Here is a 16,392-nt window from a genome sequence, read left to right as displayed (position 1 = left end):
CTAACTTAATCTGTCATGAGGTTTGGTGGACTGTAACCCATTTAAACAGATTGGTGAAGTGTTATTGAGAATTTGAGATTCATATATTCAGGACACACAGCTGGGGTGAGATTACAGAAGTGAGGTCAAGAAAATTAAATGCATTAAATACTGAAACAGACAACTGCATTATTAACAATTGCCATTCACCCGGCTACTGCTGATAACACAAACATCCATGTATCAAACCAATTAAGAAGAGCCTTGTGGTACAGTGGTTGAACTGCTGTACTGCAACTAAAGCTGTGCTTACGACCTGGGGTTCAATCCCAGGTAGCCGCTCATGGTTGACTCAGCCTTCTATCCTTCCAAGGTCAGTAAAATGAGTACCCAGCTTGCTTGGGGGGGGGGGGAATGTGCAGCCTGCATAATTAACTTGTAAACTACCCTAAGAGTGCTTGAAGCACTAGGGGGCGGTATATAAGTAGTACACTTTGCTTTTTAAAAAAATTATTTATTTTATTTATTTATTATTAGATTTTTGTCCCACCCTTCTAGACTGCGTCTACTCAGGGCAGCTCACATCAAAATCATACATAAAAACAGTTAAAACAATAATTTAAATCAACAATATTAATGTTACTCAAGATGGAAAAGTAAGCAAAAGGCGAAGCAGAAAGTAAAAGTCAAGTATTGGTAGGAGGGAAGGCCTGCCTAAAGAGCCAAATCTTTAATTGGCTCTTAAAGACACCCAGCGAGGGTGCCAGGCAGATCTCTTATGGCAAGCTGTTCCAGAGTCGCGGGGCCACTGCCGAGAAGGCCCGATTTCTTGTTCTTTCTTTTCGACCTCTCTCAGTGTTAGCCCCCTCAGCCATCTTTCCTGGCTATAGCCGGTGACTCGAGTAGATCTAGGTGGGAGAAGGCGTTCTGGTAAGTATCAAGGTCCTAAACCATTTAGGGCTTTGTATGTAATCATTAACACTCTTAAATCAATGCGGAAACGAAGGGCAGCCAATGCAAGGCAGCCAGAATGGGAGAGATATGCTGGTATTTTCTCATTCCAGTATGTAGTCTGGCTGCTGCATTCTGCACCATCTGAAGCTTCCACATCAATCTCAAAGGTATCCCCACCTTTTCTTTATGTGGTGTGATAAGAAATGGCTGCCCCAGTTCAAACCTCTGATCATAGATGGGAATTTCCTGATGTACTGTAAATCAGCAGTCCCTCCTTCTAATCTTCCTTTAAAGTTTCTTTGCTACACATTGACTACTCTAATGCGCCTGCCGGAGGAGGCGGGGCTTTGAAGTGCTGAACTTGAAGTTCAGCCAAGAAATGAACTGGCACAAACAACTGAACTGGTGTTTCATGCCCATCTCTAGTCGCAATTTTATTGCATTTGTCCAGATTCCACCAGCGTTTCTGTCCTCCTCTTATAACACATTGTGAGACTGCATTGTTTTTTCTCCTGTGGAAATTTGTATGCCATTGGTTTCCATGTTTTTCTAACCTGCACATTTTATTTATGCACTTTTCCTAACATGAGCATTTATTTAAACGTTTTCCCTCCTGTGCCTATTGATACAGTTTTCATAACTCATAGCTGCAGGTATCAAACTAAAAGAGCATAATATCTGTTAGAGAAAAGCTGTTTTGGAGCTAGCAGTCATAGAGTCCCCCAGACAACATTATTCTGGCTGATGAATTCTGGGAATTATAGTCCAGAAATAACTTTTCTAAACTCCATCTTTCTAACTTGCCTCTTCATCTGCAGAATAAAAAATGTTAACAACATTCTGTATTCAAGTACTGTATAGCTAAACAGTACTTTTTCTTGGACTGGATTTGTGATATGCTGTGAAATGATGAAAGTACAGAGGTGGGAAAGAAATCAGATGAACTACTGGAAACAGATAAACTTTGGTTTACTCTCATATGGTATCATCACTCAGTTAATATCTTTCAAAAGGATTTTTCTTATTATTGGCTTTTTGTTATAATACATAATATATAACCTATACTTTTGCTGAGTATGCACACAGCAGCTTGAAGTATATAGATAAAAAAACCCACTGTTGTGTACCCACAAATGATATTAAACAATCACTTGTGCTTTTGGTTAAAAACATTAAATAACTTTTACTGTTTATAAAAATGTGTAAAATATAGCATTACTCATAGAGCTTAGACATTTGGTATGACAGACATATTTTCTCTGGTGAATACAGTACCTAGCTTTCTTATCATTACACCATTACATTCATAAGCCCTAATTGATCCTATAGATCACACTAGTCCCTGTCATCATTTCATATTGGCTCTGTCCCTTATTAGACCTTGTTAGCCCTATCTATTACATGTTTAGTTCCATCTGAGGTACATATCTTCAGCCCGTGACTAACAGACTTCTGACCAACACCTGCCTTATATAGCAGCCTGGCTGACTCCAGATACATTCTGATTGGTCAGAAATGAACCATGTTTATTTATTTTTAATTTTTTATTGGATTTTTATCCTGCCCTTCTAGACAAAAGTCTACTCAGGGCGGCTCACAATATATTATGTTAAAAAATAGATTTAAAAACAACAATTAAAATCTACAATAATAATTTAATCAAGATGGGATAGTATATGCTATGCAAATAACAACATTTCTGTCCTAGCAAACACATTTAAACATACAAGTACACATATACACATTTTGAGGTGTGCGAATGTGTGTGTCTGTGTGTATAAAACTTATCTGAATACTTGTTACTGGGGTGAAGCATTACACCACATCCACAACACAGCCTGCCTGTAGCCAGCTTTAAACTTACTTTAAGTGGATAATGCCTGGGCAACTTCTGTCATGAATTTTTGGGGCATTCATTTATAATTTTCTGTACTACTCACAAATAATTGGTCCATGCCTGATGAAGGGATTTTTAATCCACAAAAGGTTGCATTAATTGTTTGAAATTTTTTTAATGGTCTAATAAAGGTGTTACATTCTTCTCCATTCTTATCTGATGACTGATTTGTTGACTATTTGCAGCTTGTGAGCCAGGCTCTTATGGGCCAGATTGTAAACTGAAGTGTACCAACAACTGCAATAACCGGGGAACCTGCAACAGCTTTAAGGGCTGCCTCTGCCAGTCGGGGTGGCACGGTCTGCATTGTGAAAAAGAAGGTAAAGCAAAGGTAACCCTGTAGTGCCACAAATGTCTTCCTGTTTCCGCCAGTCTTGTTCCAGAAACTGATGTCTCCTTTGTGGAGACTTGTTCCAACCTCAACCTTTGTGAATGTGAGCACTATCCAGAATACATAAGATTTGCACTTTCCCAAAGCTTGATATGCAGCCTGCAAGAGAAGCATACAGAAACAATCCATGGGGGGAAGGGGGGGAAGCATACACCAGATATGCATACGGCAGTACATAACACCTGGAAAATATACACAATGATGCATATACATTTCCAAACATTTTTTAAATGCAGCAAACACAGCAGTGGGGAAATGACAAACTTAGTGCAAATGAACTTGACATATTTGTTCATTCCTCTTTCTAGGATTTATGGTTACACACATGATTGTGGTATACTTCAAGACCTAGGAACGCTATGCGAACTTTCTTTTATCCATGGTGGGACAGAAAAGGGTAGCTAGCATTCTATATATTCCTAGTGTGGTATAGTGGATAGAGTGACAGACTAGAACTCTGAATACCAGGGTTTGAATCCCTGCTCAGCCACTGGGGGAGTGGAACTGGTAAAACTACTCCTTACATATCTCACTTACCTTGGAAGCCCCATTAGGGTCACTAAAAGACACACACACACACACACACACACACACCAGCATGCTATAAATCCTTGCTTATACACACAGGAACAGCTGATGAATCACCAAGGATAGAAAACTTGCCTGATGCAGTCGAACTCAACCATGGCTCCGTTTTTAAATCTAGCTGCATAGTTACTGGCAAACCACTTCCTACACAAGAAGAAATCAAACTCATAAAGAAAGATGGAACTGTTCTCAAGGTAATGTATTAATCAGTTCATTCTTTTCTGGGGAGAGGTTATTCTAATGGACAGAGATCCACAGTAACATTTAAAAATAAACTGAGACAGAAATAAACTGACTTGGCCAACTGATTTAGTCTTTTTGATGAGTGAAGGTGGGGGGGAGGACTCAGTTTAAATGTTATTTAAATTTAAAGTGTGCATTACCAGTTAGAAATATGCTGCAACTTTCATGTTATTTCTTAAATTTAACTTGAGAATTCAGCTTATCTCCATTTCTATTACCTTATCATACTGAAAAGTGTCCTGAGAAGAAGCATTTGTGGTGAAAGCTTCCCTGCTGCAGTCGCTACCCCCTTTCCGCCCTGCCCCATCTTGCCCCATCTCCTCCCTCTGGTGAAAGCAGTGGGGTTGAGAATTAAAAGCTGCAGGCAGGCTGCCTCCCTTCTCTCTCTGTCACTGTTCGCCTCCCAAAGGCAAGGGGAAGAAAGAAGTAACAAGTGCTCCATGTCTGGGCTCAGCTTTGATCTATGTGAGGAGAGAAAACCACTCTGTGAGTTAGAATAACTAATTGAGGATTTCCCACGGGATCAAGGTGGGCCAGTCTGGGTCCATGGGTGCAGCCCAAGGAAGGGAAATGGGACCCTCCAGGAAGTGTGTCTGACGGTACAGTGACAGGGAGTGATCCAGTCTGGATCACTTTGGAACACTTTGGAATAGTGGGGCTTGATTAGATTGCACCTTCTATTCACGTACTGTAGAAATTACTCCTGCCGACCCTTTAATTGCAATCTTGTCCACCACATGTTGGTGTTAGATCCCTGTCTGTTTGGGTCTATTTGGTCACAATGTGCCTTTTCTCTCTTGCTCCCACTTCCTACCTTCTCTTTTGTAACAGCTGTCGGCTGGGAGAGAAATAGCTTGCTTCAGTTTTCTCACATGCTAGTCTTAATGCTGGGTTTCTATGCACACAAGGGATGTTTGGAGTGTTTCGGCCCCATGTTTCTCCTTTTCTCTCTCTCTCTCTTTCTTAAAAATATTTTTTGGTAAGTGATATAGCACTTAAGGTGGGACGTGGTGGTACTGTGGGTTAAACCGCAGAAGCCTCTGTGCTGCAAGGTCAGAAGACCAGCCATTGTAAGATTGAATCCACATGACGGAGTGAGCTCCTGTTGCTTGTCCCAGCTCCTGCCAACCTAGCAGTTTGAAAGCATGTAAATGCGAGTAGATAAATAGGTACCACCTCAGTGGGAAGGTAACGGCATTCCGTGTCTAGTTGCGCTGGCCATGTGACTATGGAAACTGTCTTTGGACAAAACGCTGGCTCTACAGCTTGGAAACGGGGATGAGCACCACGCTCTAGAGTCGGACACGACTGGACTAGGGGTAACTTTACCGATAGCACTTATGTGATGCAATGCAATAATGGGAAAATGTTTTTTTTAAAAATAAGACAAAAATGTCTTTTTTCACCTCAGGACAGAAGGTACCATCTGCAGTCACAGCCAGACCTCATCGACCTCTACAACACCCCCCACCCCACCCCACACTGTAGCGTACTTGGTGATCACATGGCTAGAAAGCTGTGTTTATTTGGATTGATCCTAATTATTCCAAATAAACAGTAAGCTCTAACCCTAGACTGCTCTGGGACAAATTGGTCCCCACAAGGGGAAGGCTCGAATGCCCTAAGGAGAACGTTGTGTAGTTACCTTTTTAAAAAGTGGCACAAACTGTTCTAGCAGGGGGCTACAGCTTGGGATCAGCTCCCATGTAGCTAACTTCTGAGGTGCTGGTGGATTCCTCCCTTTTAATTCACACGTTCTAGTACAACAGCTCCAGCCATCTCCCTATGCAGCAAATCTCTTTCTACTATTTCTCCTGTTCTTGCTGGCTTTATCCTACAGCTTGTGGGGCTGTGTGAGATTTGTTGTATACTTATATATATAATGCTAGAGTGCTATCTGGGTGGTTTACAACATAATGTTGCAAGGAATATTTTGCTCCCCAGGAAGCTGGGTACTCATTTAGTTTACTTCAGAAACATGAAAGGCTGAGTCAGTCTTGCACCAGTTACCTGAATCTTGTCAGGATAGAAGGAGAGGCTTGACTTTAACATTGTGTCATGAGGCATTTTGGTCTCTTTTCTGTGGAAATGTTTCTTTTCTCCTGTTTGGGAACAGGATATGTGCAGATGCATCCTTAACAACTGGTGCACTTAAATCTGGATGATTCATAAGGAACAGAAGGTTCCCTCACTTGAAAAACTACATTATCATGGATGAAATGAGGATTAAAATCACTGAGAGTACAATCCACAGAAGTATGTTCCGCTAAATTCAGTGTGGCAAATGGATATACCATTGCAGCCTTATGAATTGTGATTACTTGGTTTGCAAGACCTGAGCAAAGCTGTTAAGAATAGGAACTTGCGCAGAGGTCATTAATTCATAGGGTTGCCGTAAGCCAGAAACACATAACAACAACAACACTTAGTGAGGGAGAGAGGGAATTGTACTGTAATTTATCTGACAGTTTATGTGGTGAAAAAAAGTCTAACTGTGCAATTTTATGCATGTTTACTCAAAAGCAAATCCTAGTATATCAAGTGAAGTTTACTCCCATATCTGTGAGTGAAGAATTGCAGTTTAAATGACTTCTATTCACAGCCTCCCTTCTTCCACACATAACTTCACTAATAAAGAAAAATGTTTACAGAAAAAATACTAGGAGGAAAAAATATATAATACAACATTTTCAGTGTGAGCCTTCATGGATAAAAATCCACTTCCTCAGATGCAGGAGTGCACATAAATGCTCTGCATACAGTATTTATATATGTCTGCATGATCAGGTGAGAATACAGGTAATAAAGAAAGTGGCAATGCTTTGTTAAAACAGCAGTGGGACTATCAAAACTGCTAATTCCTTCAATTAACAGGGCCTGGCTAGCAAATGGGCCAGGTGGACTTGGCTGTAAGCTAAGAGATGTTTCAGAGTCTGACAGTGGAAACAGCAGGACAAAATTTAATGGACACCAGTCTGGCATTGTCAACACAATACCAACACAGGGAAATCAGTTTCAGAATGCTTCTACTGCTCAATACACTCTGTTATGGATCTCAGTGTGGCTATAGTAAAGGAAGGGAAAATAAGTTTAAAGGGAGACTGAAAACAGAGACAGCAGAAAGTGGTTACATATAGAGGTTCCAGTCCAGTAACACATGCATTAATGACTCAACTTCCTGTGGTTATAAAACTACTGTCTCCCTTTGTCTGTGACTGTACCCTCACATGATAATGGGGATATGTATAGATATACAAGACATTTATTTACATTCCTGTATATGAGGAAGTGGACTTTGGTCCTTAAAATGTAATAAAATGGTTAGCCTTTAAAGTGTTGCAGTGTTTGAGGAAATGGGTTTTTAAAAAATCTGTGAAACTGCTTTCTTCTTTCCAAAGTTGAAAACAGGGATGGAGAGGGGAACAAAATGATGGATGGGATTTTTCTGCTTTTTTTTTCCTCAGAAAAGTTTATTCTAGTAATTTAGCACCCAGCTGTTTAGCATCTACCTAACTGTTGAAAATTTGCCTGTTCCAATTTAAACTTAATCGGATTAGATTTTTAAGCTTACTAACAATTAAGCTTTCCCCCTTTTCTAACAACTTTTCTGTCTCAGCTGATGGGGATAGTAAGGTGAATATATCGTTTTCCTTACCACTCTTCCATATGATGAGTTCCAGGGCAGTTCTGGGCTAAACTGCTACAAAACTGCTACAGAATCTTTGTGATATTTTCCCCATTACATCTGAATTTATTAGCTCAAAATATCCAATACTTTTAAAAAGGCAAAAAATGAAGGTTGTTGGTGGTTTTTAAACTTCTGATTCTAAGGTTATTTTGTATTGCTTGCTGTTTCAGCCTGTCACAGTGGCCAACAGAAGGAATCAGTCAGATGCTACAGAAGCTACATTTCAGGTTGAAAATGCCCAACCTTCTGATTCTGGAATGTGGGTCTATGTTGTTGAAACGATAGCAGGGATGACAGAAAAACCTCTACAAGTCACAGTTAAAGGTAACGGAAAATGATTTGCCACCAGGCTTCGGAACACTTAGGTTTAAATTAAATATGGGAATGTACCCGCTCCCTTTCTCCCGCCAGCCTAGCGGTTCAAAAGCACGCAAATGTGAGTAGATAAATAGGGACCACCTCGGTGGGAAGGTAACAGCGTTCCGTGTCTAAGTCACACTGGCCATGTGACCACGGAAGATTGTCTTTGGACAAAACGCTGGCTCTAGGGCTTGGAAACGGGGATGAGCACCGCCCCCTAGAGTCGAACACGACTGGACAAAAATTGTCAAGGGGAACCTTTACCTTTACCTTTACCCACTCCCCTTCTCTAATGGAATCACTTCAGAGATACCTGTTCCATATCTTAATCTGCAAGTCTATCTGCCAGTGACCAATCATAAAGCACAGCACGCTAAATGAAGGTTATGTGGATGAGGAAAAAAAGCACCTGTTTGCTTTTGTGAGAGCTGGAGTGGTGGGGTTAGAGTGGTGGGTCTATGACTCAGGAGATCTGGGTTCAAACACTTGCTTGGTCATAAAATTCACTGGATCACCAGTCACAATCTCTCAGCCTGAACTAACACACAGTATTGCTGTAAGAACACAAGTGAGGAAAAGGCAATCATATATGCAGCTGTAATCTCACTGGAGGACAGGCAGAATATAAAGTAGACTGTTTACATCTGATTGATTTCAGAAGGATTTAGGCATACCTAATTTTCTCTGGGTTGCAGTTGGGAATATCAAAAATGGCAAACAAGGACTACAAGTAACAAACAACATTTTCTGTAGAGGGATTTTTTCCCAGTCCTGTCCCCTTTAACATAGAAGCAGGATAAGTGAGGCTTATGAAACAGAGGTAACGTTCAACCTTTTATTTAAATCAAGAACCTGAAACGCCTTTTCAAAAAAGGATGTGGGAAAGAATCCCTTTAAACCCAAACAACTCTTTTTCATTAGAGCTCACAAGAGAATATGCAGAAATCCAGTCTTGTCAACCAGTCTTGTTTTCAGAAACTAATGACAGTGATCAGAATTAATGGCCTCTGCAAATAATTTCACTAGCCATAGGAACCAAGGGCTGTGGAAGGACTGGACTCAGTTGCATGTGAAAGTGAAAACTATAAACTGTCATAGATATTAAAGGCCTTTTGAGTCTGTATGACAGAAGGTGGCTGGGGTGGGGAAGTTTCTGGAAATGGAGTCCAGGCAGATGCCAAGGGCATGCAACGTGAGCTAGAAGCTAACATCACGGCCGAAGGCTTCCAGAGTAAATGAGTGGACTCAGCTTGGGAGGACTGTTGTCAGGCTGTCAGCAAGTCCCTTCAGCTGATGTCATTGGTTTATCTCAGTGTAGAGGAAATGGTCTGACGCACCACACCATGGGCAGTATGGGACGTACAAGGAGGAGTATGTGAAGACTATGTGAAGGGAGTAAGAAAAGATCTCAGTGAGAAGGAAGAAGTCATCTTAAAACTCCCTGGGGTACTTTTGATATCTCATGAGTTTCCCAGTGCGAGGGGAAAGAAAAATGAGCCCCTTGTTCACTCTTGTCAGTACATTCATGATGAAAAGTTCAGTAATCTATAAACACTTTGCATAAGCATGAGAAGACATCTAGTTTATTTGCTGAAGATGGGGCAGTGGAAGCAGAAAGTACTCCCAAGGATCTGCATGGATGTGTTTCTTTTCAGCTAATTGCATGAAGTTATATATATATATTTCAGGGGGAGTTGTATATGTTGAGGCCCATGAGCCCAGGTGGTTTCTTCAACAACAGTGGTATTATTTACAGGATTAAATGGAGCACAATCTGAAATGCACCATGGGACCCCATATTTGAAACCGTCTACCACCCTCTCTGTTTCTGGAACCATTAATCATTGTGGTAGAAACTGTGTACATTGTAAGGTACAATAAGCAGAAATGTCTCCTTTCCATCCTAGAGGAAAACGTAGTAAAGCAGCATTTGGGACAAACCCATTCTGTGAACCCACCTCTAGAGGCAGAGCAGTGAGTCAAATACAATGAATGAATTTATCCCTAACAATTCCTTTGCTCTGGCATTCTTATCTGATAGAGACAGAATACTTCATTACTAAACTTTTTGTTCTGTGAATAACATTCATATAATTATGTTGCTATTTTTCCTCTTCCTGACCAGTTCTCCCATTGCCTGAAAAAGCTCCAGCCTTGGTAGAGAGAGGACATAATTTTCTCATCATTAAGACAAACGCTGAGCCATATTCTGGGGATGGACCAATTGTATCAACCCAGCTTCTCTACAGAAGTGCCAAATTGCAGTGGACATCAGTGGAAGGTACAGGTCATGGCCCCTTGAAGTCCTGATCACAAAATATGTGGTGCTTTCAGATATGCATAACATCTGCACTTTAGCCCTTTGCTTTCCCCAAGAAATCTGGAAATTGTCGCTTCGGGGTAGTGATAGAGAAGAAGGACTGTTAACAGTTCACCCCTTCAGCACTGTACAATTCCCAAAATTTGGCAGGGGGCATGCAAGTACAGGTATACCAATAGCATTTGGTCTGGTCTAATCCTTACGGTGGCAGGTTGATGATAAGCATTCCATGTAATACATAGTCGTTCCTTGCCAAAGTAATAATACAGTAATTGGTATTCTTTTTCAAGGCAGAGAGATTCATAAGGATCCTTAATGAAGATGCAAGATTTTTTTCTAAACATATTAACATCTTGATTGGTAATCCTGATCCATACAAGAGTAAGAACGATGCAGACATGTTATGACTTCCAGCGTTTATTTGGACAGGAAATCCCCATGTTCCTGGCTTCAGCTAGGGCACTCAGTGGAAATTATGGAAAGTGTGAATGTCCCAGGAAAAGCCAAATGTCTTTTTCATATGATACAGTTTCTGTGACAATAGGAGGACAGCTTCATGACAGGATAGCTTGTACTAGTTTTGTTCAGTACATGTTACAGTAACTTACATATCAGGATGTGGACTCTGGAAATTAACAAGAAGGCCTTGAAATTCTGACATGGTTCTGGTGTCAAAGAAACCCATGGCTTCTAGCTACAAGAATGATCTGTAGTGAGTGTTAGGCTCATCTGTTCCCCATCTCCTCCTCTTATTTGCATCTGGAAGGTGCTTAAGGTACTACAGTAAGTGATGCCCTGGGTAGTAAATTGCCTCCAATACAAACAAGCTTTCACCCCGTATTATGAAAGCCTGTTAATGTTGGAGAAAGGTGACTGAGGCAGTCTTTCGGGGTCAAAGGAATCCAGTGCTTAAATACTGAAGGCCAAACAAAGCAAGCTAATATGAGGGGAGAGAAGCTCCTGAAGTGACATGCAGATTATTCCAGTAGTAAAAGGTTTTCCTTTTCTAATCATGGGTGTGTCACTGGATACCAAGTCCAAAATCATCCAGAGTCTTGTACTGTATTTCCAATCAGCATGTATGAGTGTGAAAGCTGGACAGTTAAGAAAGCTGACAGGAAAAAAATTGATTCATTTGAGTTGTGGTGCTGGAAGAGAGCTTTGCTGTTACCCTGGACCACTGGTTCTTAACCTTGGGTTATTCAGGAGTTTTGGACTGCAACTCCCAGAAGCCTTCACCACCAGCTGTCCTGACTGGGGTTTCTGGGAGTTGCAGTTCAAAAGCATCCGAGTAACAAAGGTTAAGAACCACTGCCCTGGACAACCGAAAAGGTGAACAAGTGGGTCCAAGAGCAAATCAAACACCGCTCCACTGTGTAGAGTTTAGGCCTTACTATCAATTCCAGGGCATTCTATTATGATGCATTTGGAGATAAAGATATTGAAATTGAGGCTGTCTTATTTTGGGCACATCATGAGGATGCAGGATTCTCAGAAAAGACAATAATGCAAGGAAAGATTGAAGGGAGCAGGAAAAGAGGAAGACCAAATATGAGGTGGATTGATGTCCCAAAAGAACTACAGTCTTGTGTTTACAAGAGCTGAGCAGGGCTGTTAAGAACAGGACATTTTGGAGATTGCTCATTCATAGGGTCGCTATAAGTTGGAGGCAACATGATGGCACACAACAACAATCATGCTGTCATTAACATCTGTTTTTGCCCTTGTCTGCTCTTTCTGTCATAATCAGCAGATGATTTTTTTCATCTGAGAGGCAATGGTCAAAATCCACAGTTCTCTGATGTCTACTCTCAGAGAACTGTGATTTGTTTAAACTGCAGTTAATCATTAGTGCTCGTTCTCATACAAAAAGAAGTCTTTGATTTCTTTGGTTTCCCTTTACATTTGAACCAAGCTAGTGGCTTAGCTTATATGAAGCACAAATGGAGCTCCAATTGTGGAGTGTGCTTTTTATGGCCCACCTACCCTGCTCACCACAGCACTTGATTGGCCTGAAAAATGCTCTTGAAGATCAGAGGCATCTCTGGAAATGTGCTGAATGGGGAAATTGGCAAAAATAAACAAACAAATATCAGGGAACCCCTGCTTGTACAAGGGAAGTGCCATCTATTCATTCTATGGCTGTGCAGTGTCCAGGCTAGATGTTTTTTCTAGAGAATTGAAGTTGGGATTAAAGTTGTCATTTGTGCAGTTTACTATGTTATCAGGTGCCTCTGCTGAACAGATGTTACAGTTTTTAATTTGCTTCATAAAGGAGAAAAATATACTTGATCAGAGATGAGAGAGGGACAAAATGCTTATGTTTCTATACTCACAATCATGCTTCCTTTATTTTAATTTTTATTATTTGGTCATGTGTAATTCTGTTGTATAGGGACGTGGTGCTGCTGTGGGTTAAACCACAGAAGCCTGTGTGCTGCAGGGTCAAAAGACCAGCAGTCATAAGATCGAATCCACGTGGCAGAGTGAGCTCCCATCGCTTGTCCCAGATCCTGCCAACCTAGCAGTTCAAAAGCATGCAAATGCATGTAGATAAATAGGCACCACCATGGTGGGAAGGTAATGGTGTTCCGTGTCTAGTTGCTCTGGCCACCTGACCACAGAAACTGTCTACGGACAAAATGCTGGCTCTAAGGCTTGGAAACAGGGATGAGCACCGCGCCCTAGAGTCGGACACGACTGGACTAAATGTCAAGGGAAACCTTTACCTTTACCTAATTCTGTTGTGTTGTTCTGTTCTTGTGTTGTTGTTTTTCTTTCAAACTCAGTAACTGAAGAGATCTGGAAATTGAGCAATCTGGAACCAAAAACTGAATACACACTCTGTGTCCGGCTGACTCGCAGAGGAGAGCAGGGAGCAGGACATCCTGGGCCACAGGCCAGTTTCTCTACAGCTGCTCTTGGTATGCAGACCTTTGGGTTTTTCTCATAAAGAAGATATCACACTTCATATTTCAAATGTGTGGCTGCTTTCTGCAGGAGTGTGGCTGTTACCATGGGAAAAGAACATTCCTCCCCAAAACAAAGAACTGATCATTTTTCTTTATTATTGCTGGAAAATAGGAGCCATTAAATAATATATCAACACCATTCCACTGTGTAGAGTTTAGGCCTTACTATCAATTCCAGGGTAGGGACGTGGTGGCGCTGTGGGCTAAACCGCAGAAGCCTGTGCTGCAGGGTCAGAAGACCAAGCAGTCGTAAGATCGAATCCACGCGACGGAGTGAGTTCCCGTCGCTTGTCCCAGCTCCCGCCAACCTAGCGGTTCGAAAGCATGCAAATGCAAGTAGATAAATAGGGACCACCTCGGTGGGAAGGTAAACAGCGTTCCGTGTCTAAATCACACTGGCCATGTGACCACGGAAAGATTGTCTTCGGACAAAACGCTGGCTCTATGGCTTGAAGAGCGGGATGAGCGCCACCCCCTAGAGTCGGACACGACTGGACAAAAATTGTCAAGGGGAACCTTTTTATCAATTCCAGGGCATTCTATTATGATATAAAGCTTTTGCTTACATTTTGCATGTTTCTTGCCTGCTCCTCCCTCCTTTTCCTTTTGACTCAGTTGGAGAATTGGCTGTAAATTAGTTTTGCTACTTAGGTTTTCTTCTTTCTTTCTTGCTTACATCATGTTTCTATTGTTGTTTGGGGGAAACCATTGTATACTACATTTTTGTGCAAAGCACAACAGGTTTTTTGCTAATGTTGCTGAGATAGTTGATAATTTTTCTCCAAGGACAAAAACCATTTCTGAATGCCCATTATATCCTTATAGTTGTTGTTTTTTAAAGCAAAAGCAAAGCATGCTGCTTATATACCATCCCATAGAACTTAAAGCTCTCTCTGGGAGGTTTACAATGTAATTATGTAGGGTACACATTGCCCTCACCCTCCATGAACCGGCCAGCCCCCTGAGCCTAGGACTGAACTTGGGTCGTGAGCAGAGTCTTCACTGCAGTACTGCAATTTATCCACTGTCCCACAAGCGTCCTTAAGAAAAGTTCCCCAATGAAAAATATTGCAAATGTTTATTGCTTCCTTAGTGATATAAATCTTCCCCTTTTGTCTGCAGTTGCTAATGATATTATGTGTTTAGATTACACGAGGGGTCATACAGATGATTGCTACAGTCATAAGCTGTCAATAGATTTTGGATTTGGCTTTTTTTTATCATGGATTTGGGAGCTATCCTGGCAACTGGGACTAAATAGGTTGGTGAATTAAATCAAACAGCCCAAGTGCACCCCTGATGTGCACTAAGATCTTTTACACACGGAACATCCAAAAATGAAATGATTGTGTATTCGCGAAGGCTTTCACGGCTGGGATCTAATGGTTGTTGTGGGTTTTTCGGGCTCCTTGGCCGTGTTCTGAAGGTTGTTCTTCCTAACGTTTCGCTAGTCTCTGTGGCCGGCATCTTCAGAGGACAGAGTGTCCTCTGAAGATGCCGGCCACAGAGACTGGCAAAACATTAGGAAGAACAACCTTCAGAACACGGCCAAAGAGCCCGAAAAACCCACAACAACCACACAAAATGATTGTGTGCTAGTCATTAGAAATGCAGTTGCAGCTCCCTATCATGCATGTGTTACGTTGTTAGCCCGGGTTTGCTCCCTGCTATGTAATGTAATGTGTGGAGAGACTTTTCTAAAATGACTTTTGATGGAAATGGATCTCAGTGAGCGCATAAAGAGAGGGAAAGAAGTTTAGCATGTACATATTGTACTCAGTCTCTTGAGTACAATCTGTAGCATAAACAACATCCTAACCATGTACAGTATGAGCGTGTGATATAAAGCATGTTAAAGAGGGGTGGTTTTTTTTTTCTTTTGATCGCACGAGTTCCAAAGACAATACTCTTCCTTCTTACAACTTTTAAGGGCTCCCTCCACCCAGAGGCCTCGCTCTTGTTCCTAAAAGCCCCACATCTCTGCACTTGTCGTGGCAGCCAGTGGCTCAACACTTGGAAGACAATGTCGAAATTGAAGTAGAAAGGAAGAGTGTACATGATATGGATGGAGAGAGCGCCATTGTCATTCGACTGCCTGGAAATCAGTCTTCTCTGATCATGGACAATTTAAAGCCTAGACACCAATATGTGTGCCGAGTCCGTGTAAACAGCAAATCTGAGGGAGAATGGAGTGACAATCTTTATGCATGGACCTTCAGTGACCGTAAGCTGATGGAGTCCGTTGTATGGTATAATCTAATCTTCCTAGGCAAACACACCTGCACGTAGAGCCTCAAGATGGAGACAGTAAACTGGTAAAATCAACTGGAGAGGTGTTGCGTATCAATTTTCACCTCATGTGGTATCTGATTCAATTTACTTTCTCTAGTTCTATGGGGCAAGGTGATGCCAGACACCCAATGAATTCTCTGACTGAAGGGTCTTGTTGCCTGACATGGCATTTGCTTTGGTTAAGACTTCAGCAGGGCAGTGGTGGCTTTGCCCAACAGTGCCAAAATATGGAGGGTGGCAGAATATAGGAGTGAATCTATAGGATTATGAAAACAAACAGCAACACATCCCGGCCCTATTCATTTTCCTTTTAATAAATTTTAAGCAGTTTGAAAGCATATACAAATGTGAGTAGATAAATAGGTACTACCATGGTGGGAAGGTAATGGCATTGCGTGTCTAGTCGCGCTGGCCACGTGACCACGGAAACTGTCTTCGGACAAACGCTGGCTTGGAAACGGGGATGAGCACCGCACCCTAGAGTCGGACATGAACCTTTACCTTCCTCTTTCTTTGGGGAAAAGCATCACATTCTCTTCCTCTTTTTTCTTGCCACACCTGTGCCTTGATGTGGAGTAGGTGGGCCATGGTGCCAGTTGCCCCAGCTGACAAAATGGCTAAAGGCAGCTCAGGTCAGGAGAAGAAGCACCCAAAGCAGAAATTGACAAAAGGCAGTGGAATTCGCTACTGAGTGCTTGGCATCTCTTT

At 41.7% G+C, this 16,392-nt stretch overlaps 1 protein-coding gene across 3 annotated transcripts in view; it reads left to right on the top strand.

The window, feature by feature from the left end:
- TEK (TEK receptor tyrosine kinase) overlaps positions 1-16,392 on the top strand; it is a 60,734-nt gene that overhangs the window by 24,828 nt on the left and 19,514 nt on the right. For 2 of the 3 annotated variants that reach the window (XM_020796186.3, XM_020796185.3), the window contains 6 exons: positions 3,016-3,150; positions 3,849-4,003; positions 7,911-8,064; positions 10,226-10,381; positions 13,210-13,344; positions 15,323-15,616. In XM_020796186.3, the coding sequence (XP_020651845.3) occupies positions 3,016-3,150; positions 3,849-4,003; positions 7,911-8,064; positions 10,226-10,381; positions 13,210-13,344; positions 15,323-15,616 (1,029 nt within the window). The remainder of the gene's footprint in view (positions 1-3,015; positions 3,151-3,848; positions 4,004-7,910; positions 8,065-10,225; positions 10,382-13,209; positions 13,345-15,322; positions 15,617-16,392) is intronic. The other variant, XM_078384892.1, reaches the window with a different exon arrangement.

This window comes from Pogona vitticeps, chromosome 2 (genome assembly GCF_051106095.1).
Source record: "Pogona vitticeps strain Pit_001003342236 chromosome 2, PviZW2.1, whole genome shotgun sequence".
Lineage (NCBI taxonomy): Eukaryota > Metazoa > Chordata > Lepidosauria > Squamata > Agamidae > Pogona > Pogona vitticeps.
The sequence above is the reverse complement of the archived record's forward strand: the minus strand, read 5'-3'. Positions and strand labels throughout refer to the sequence as shown.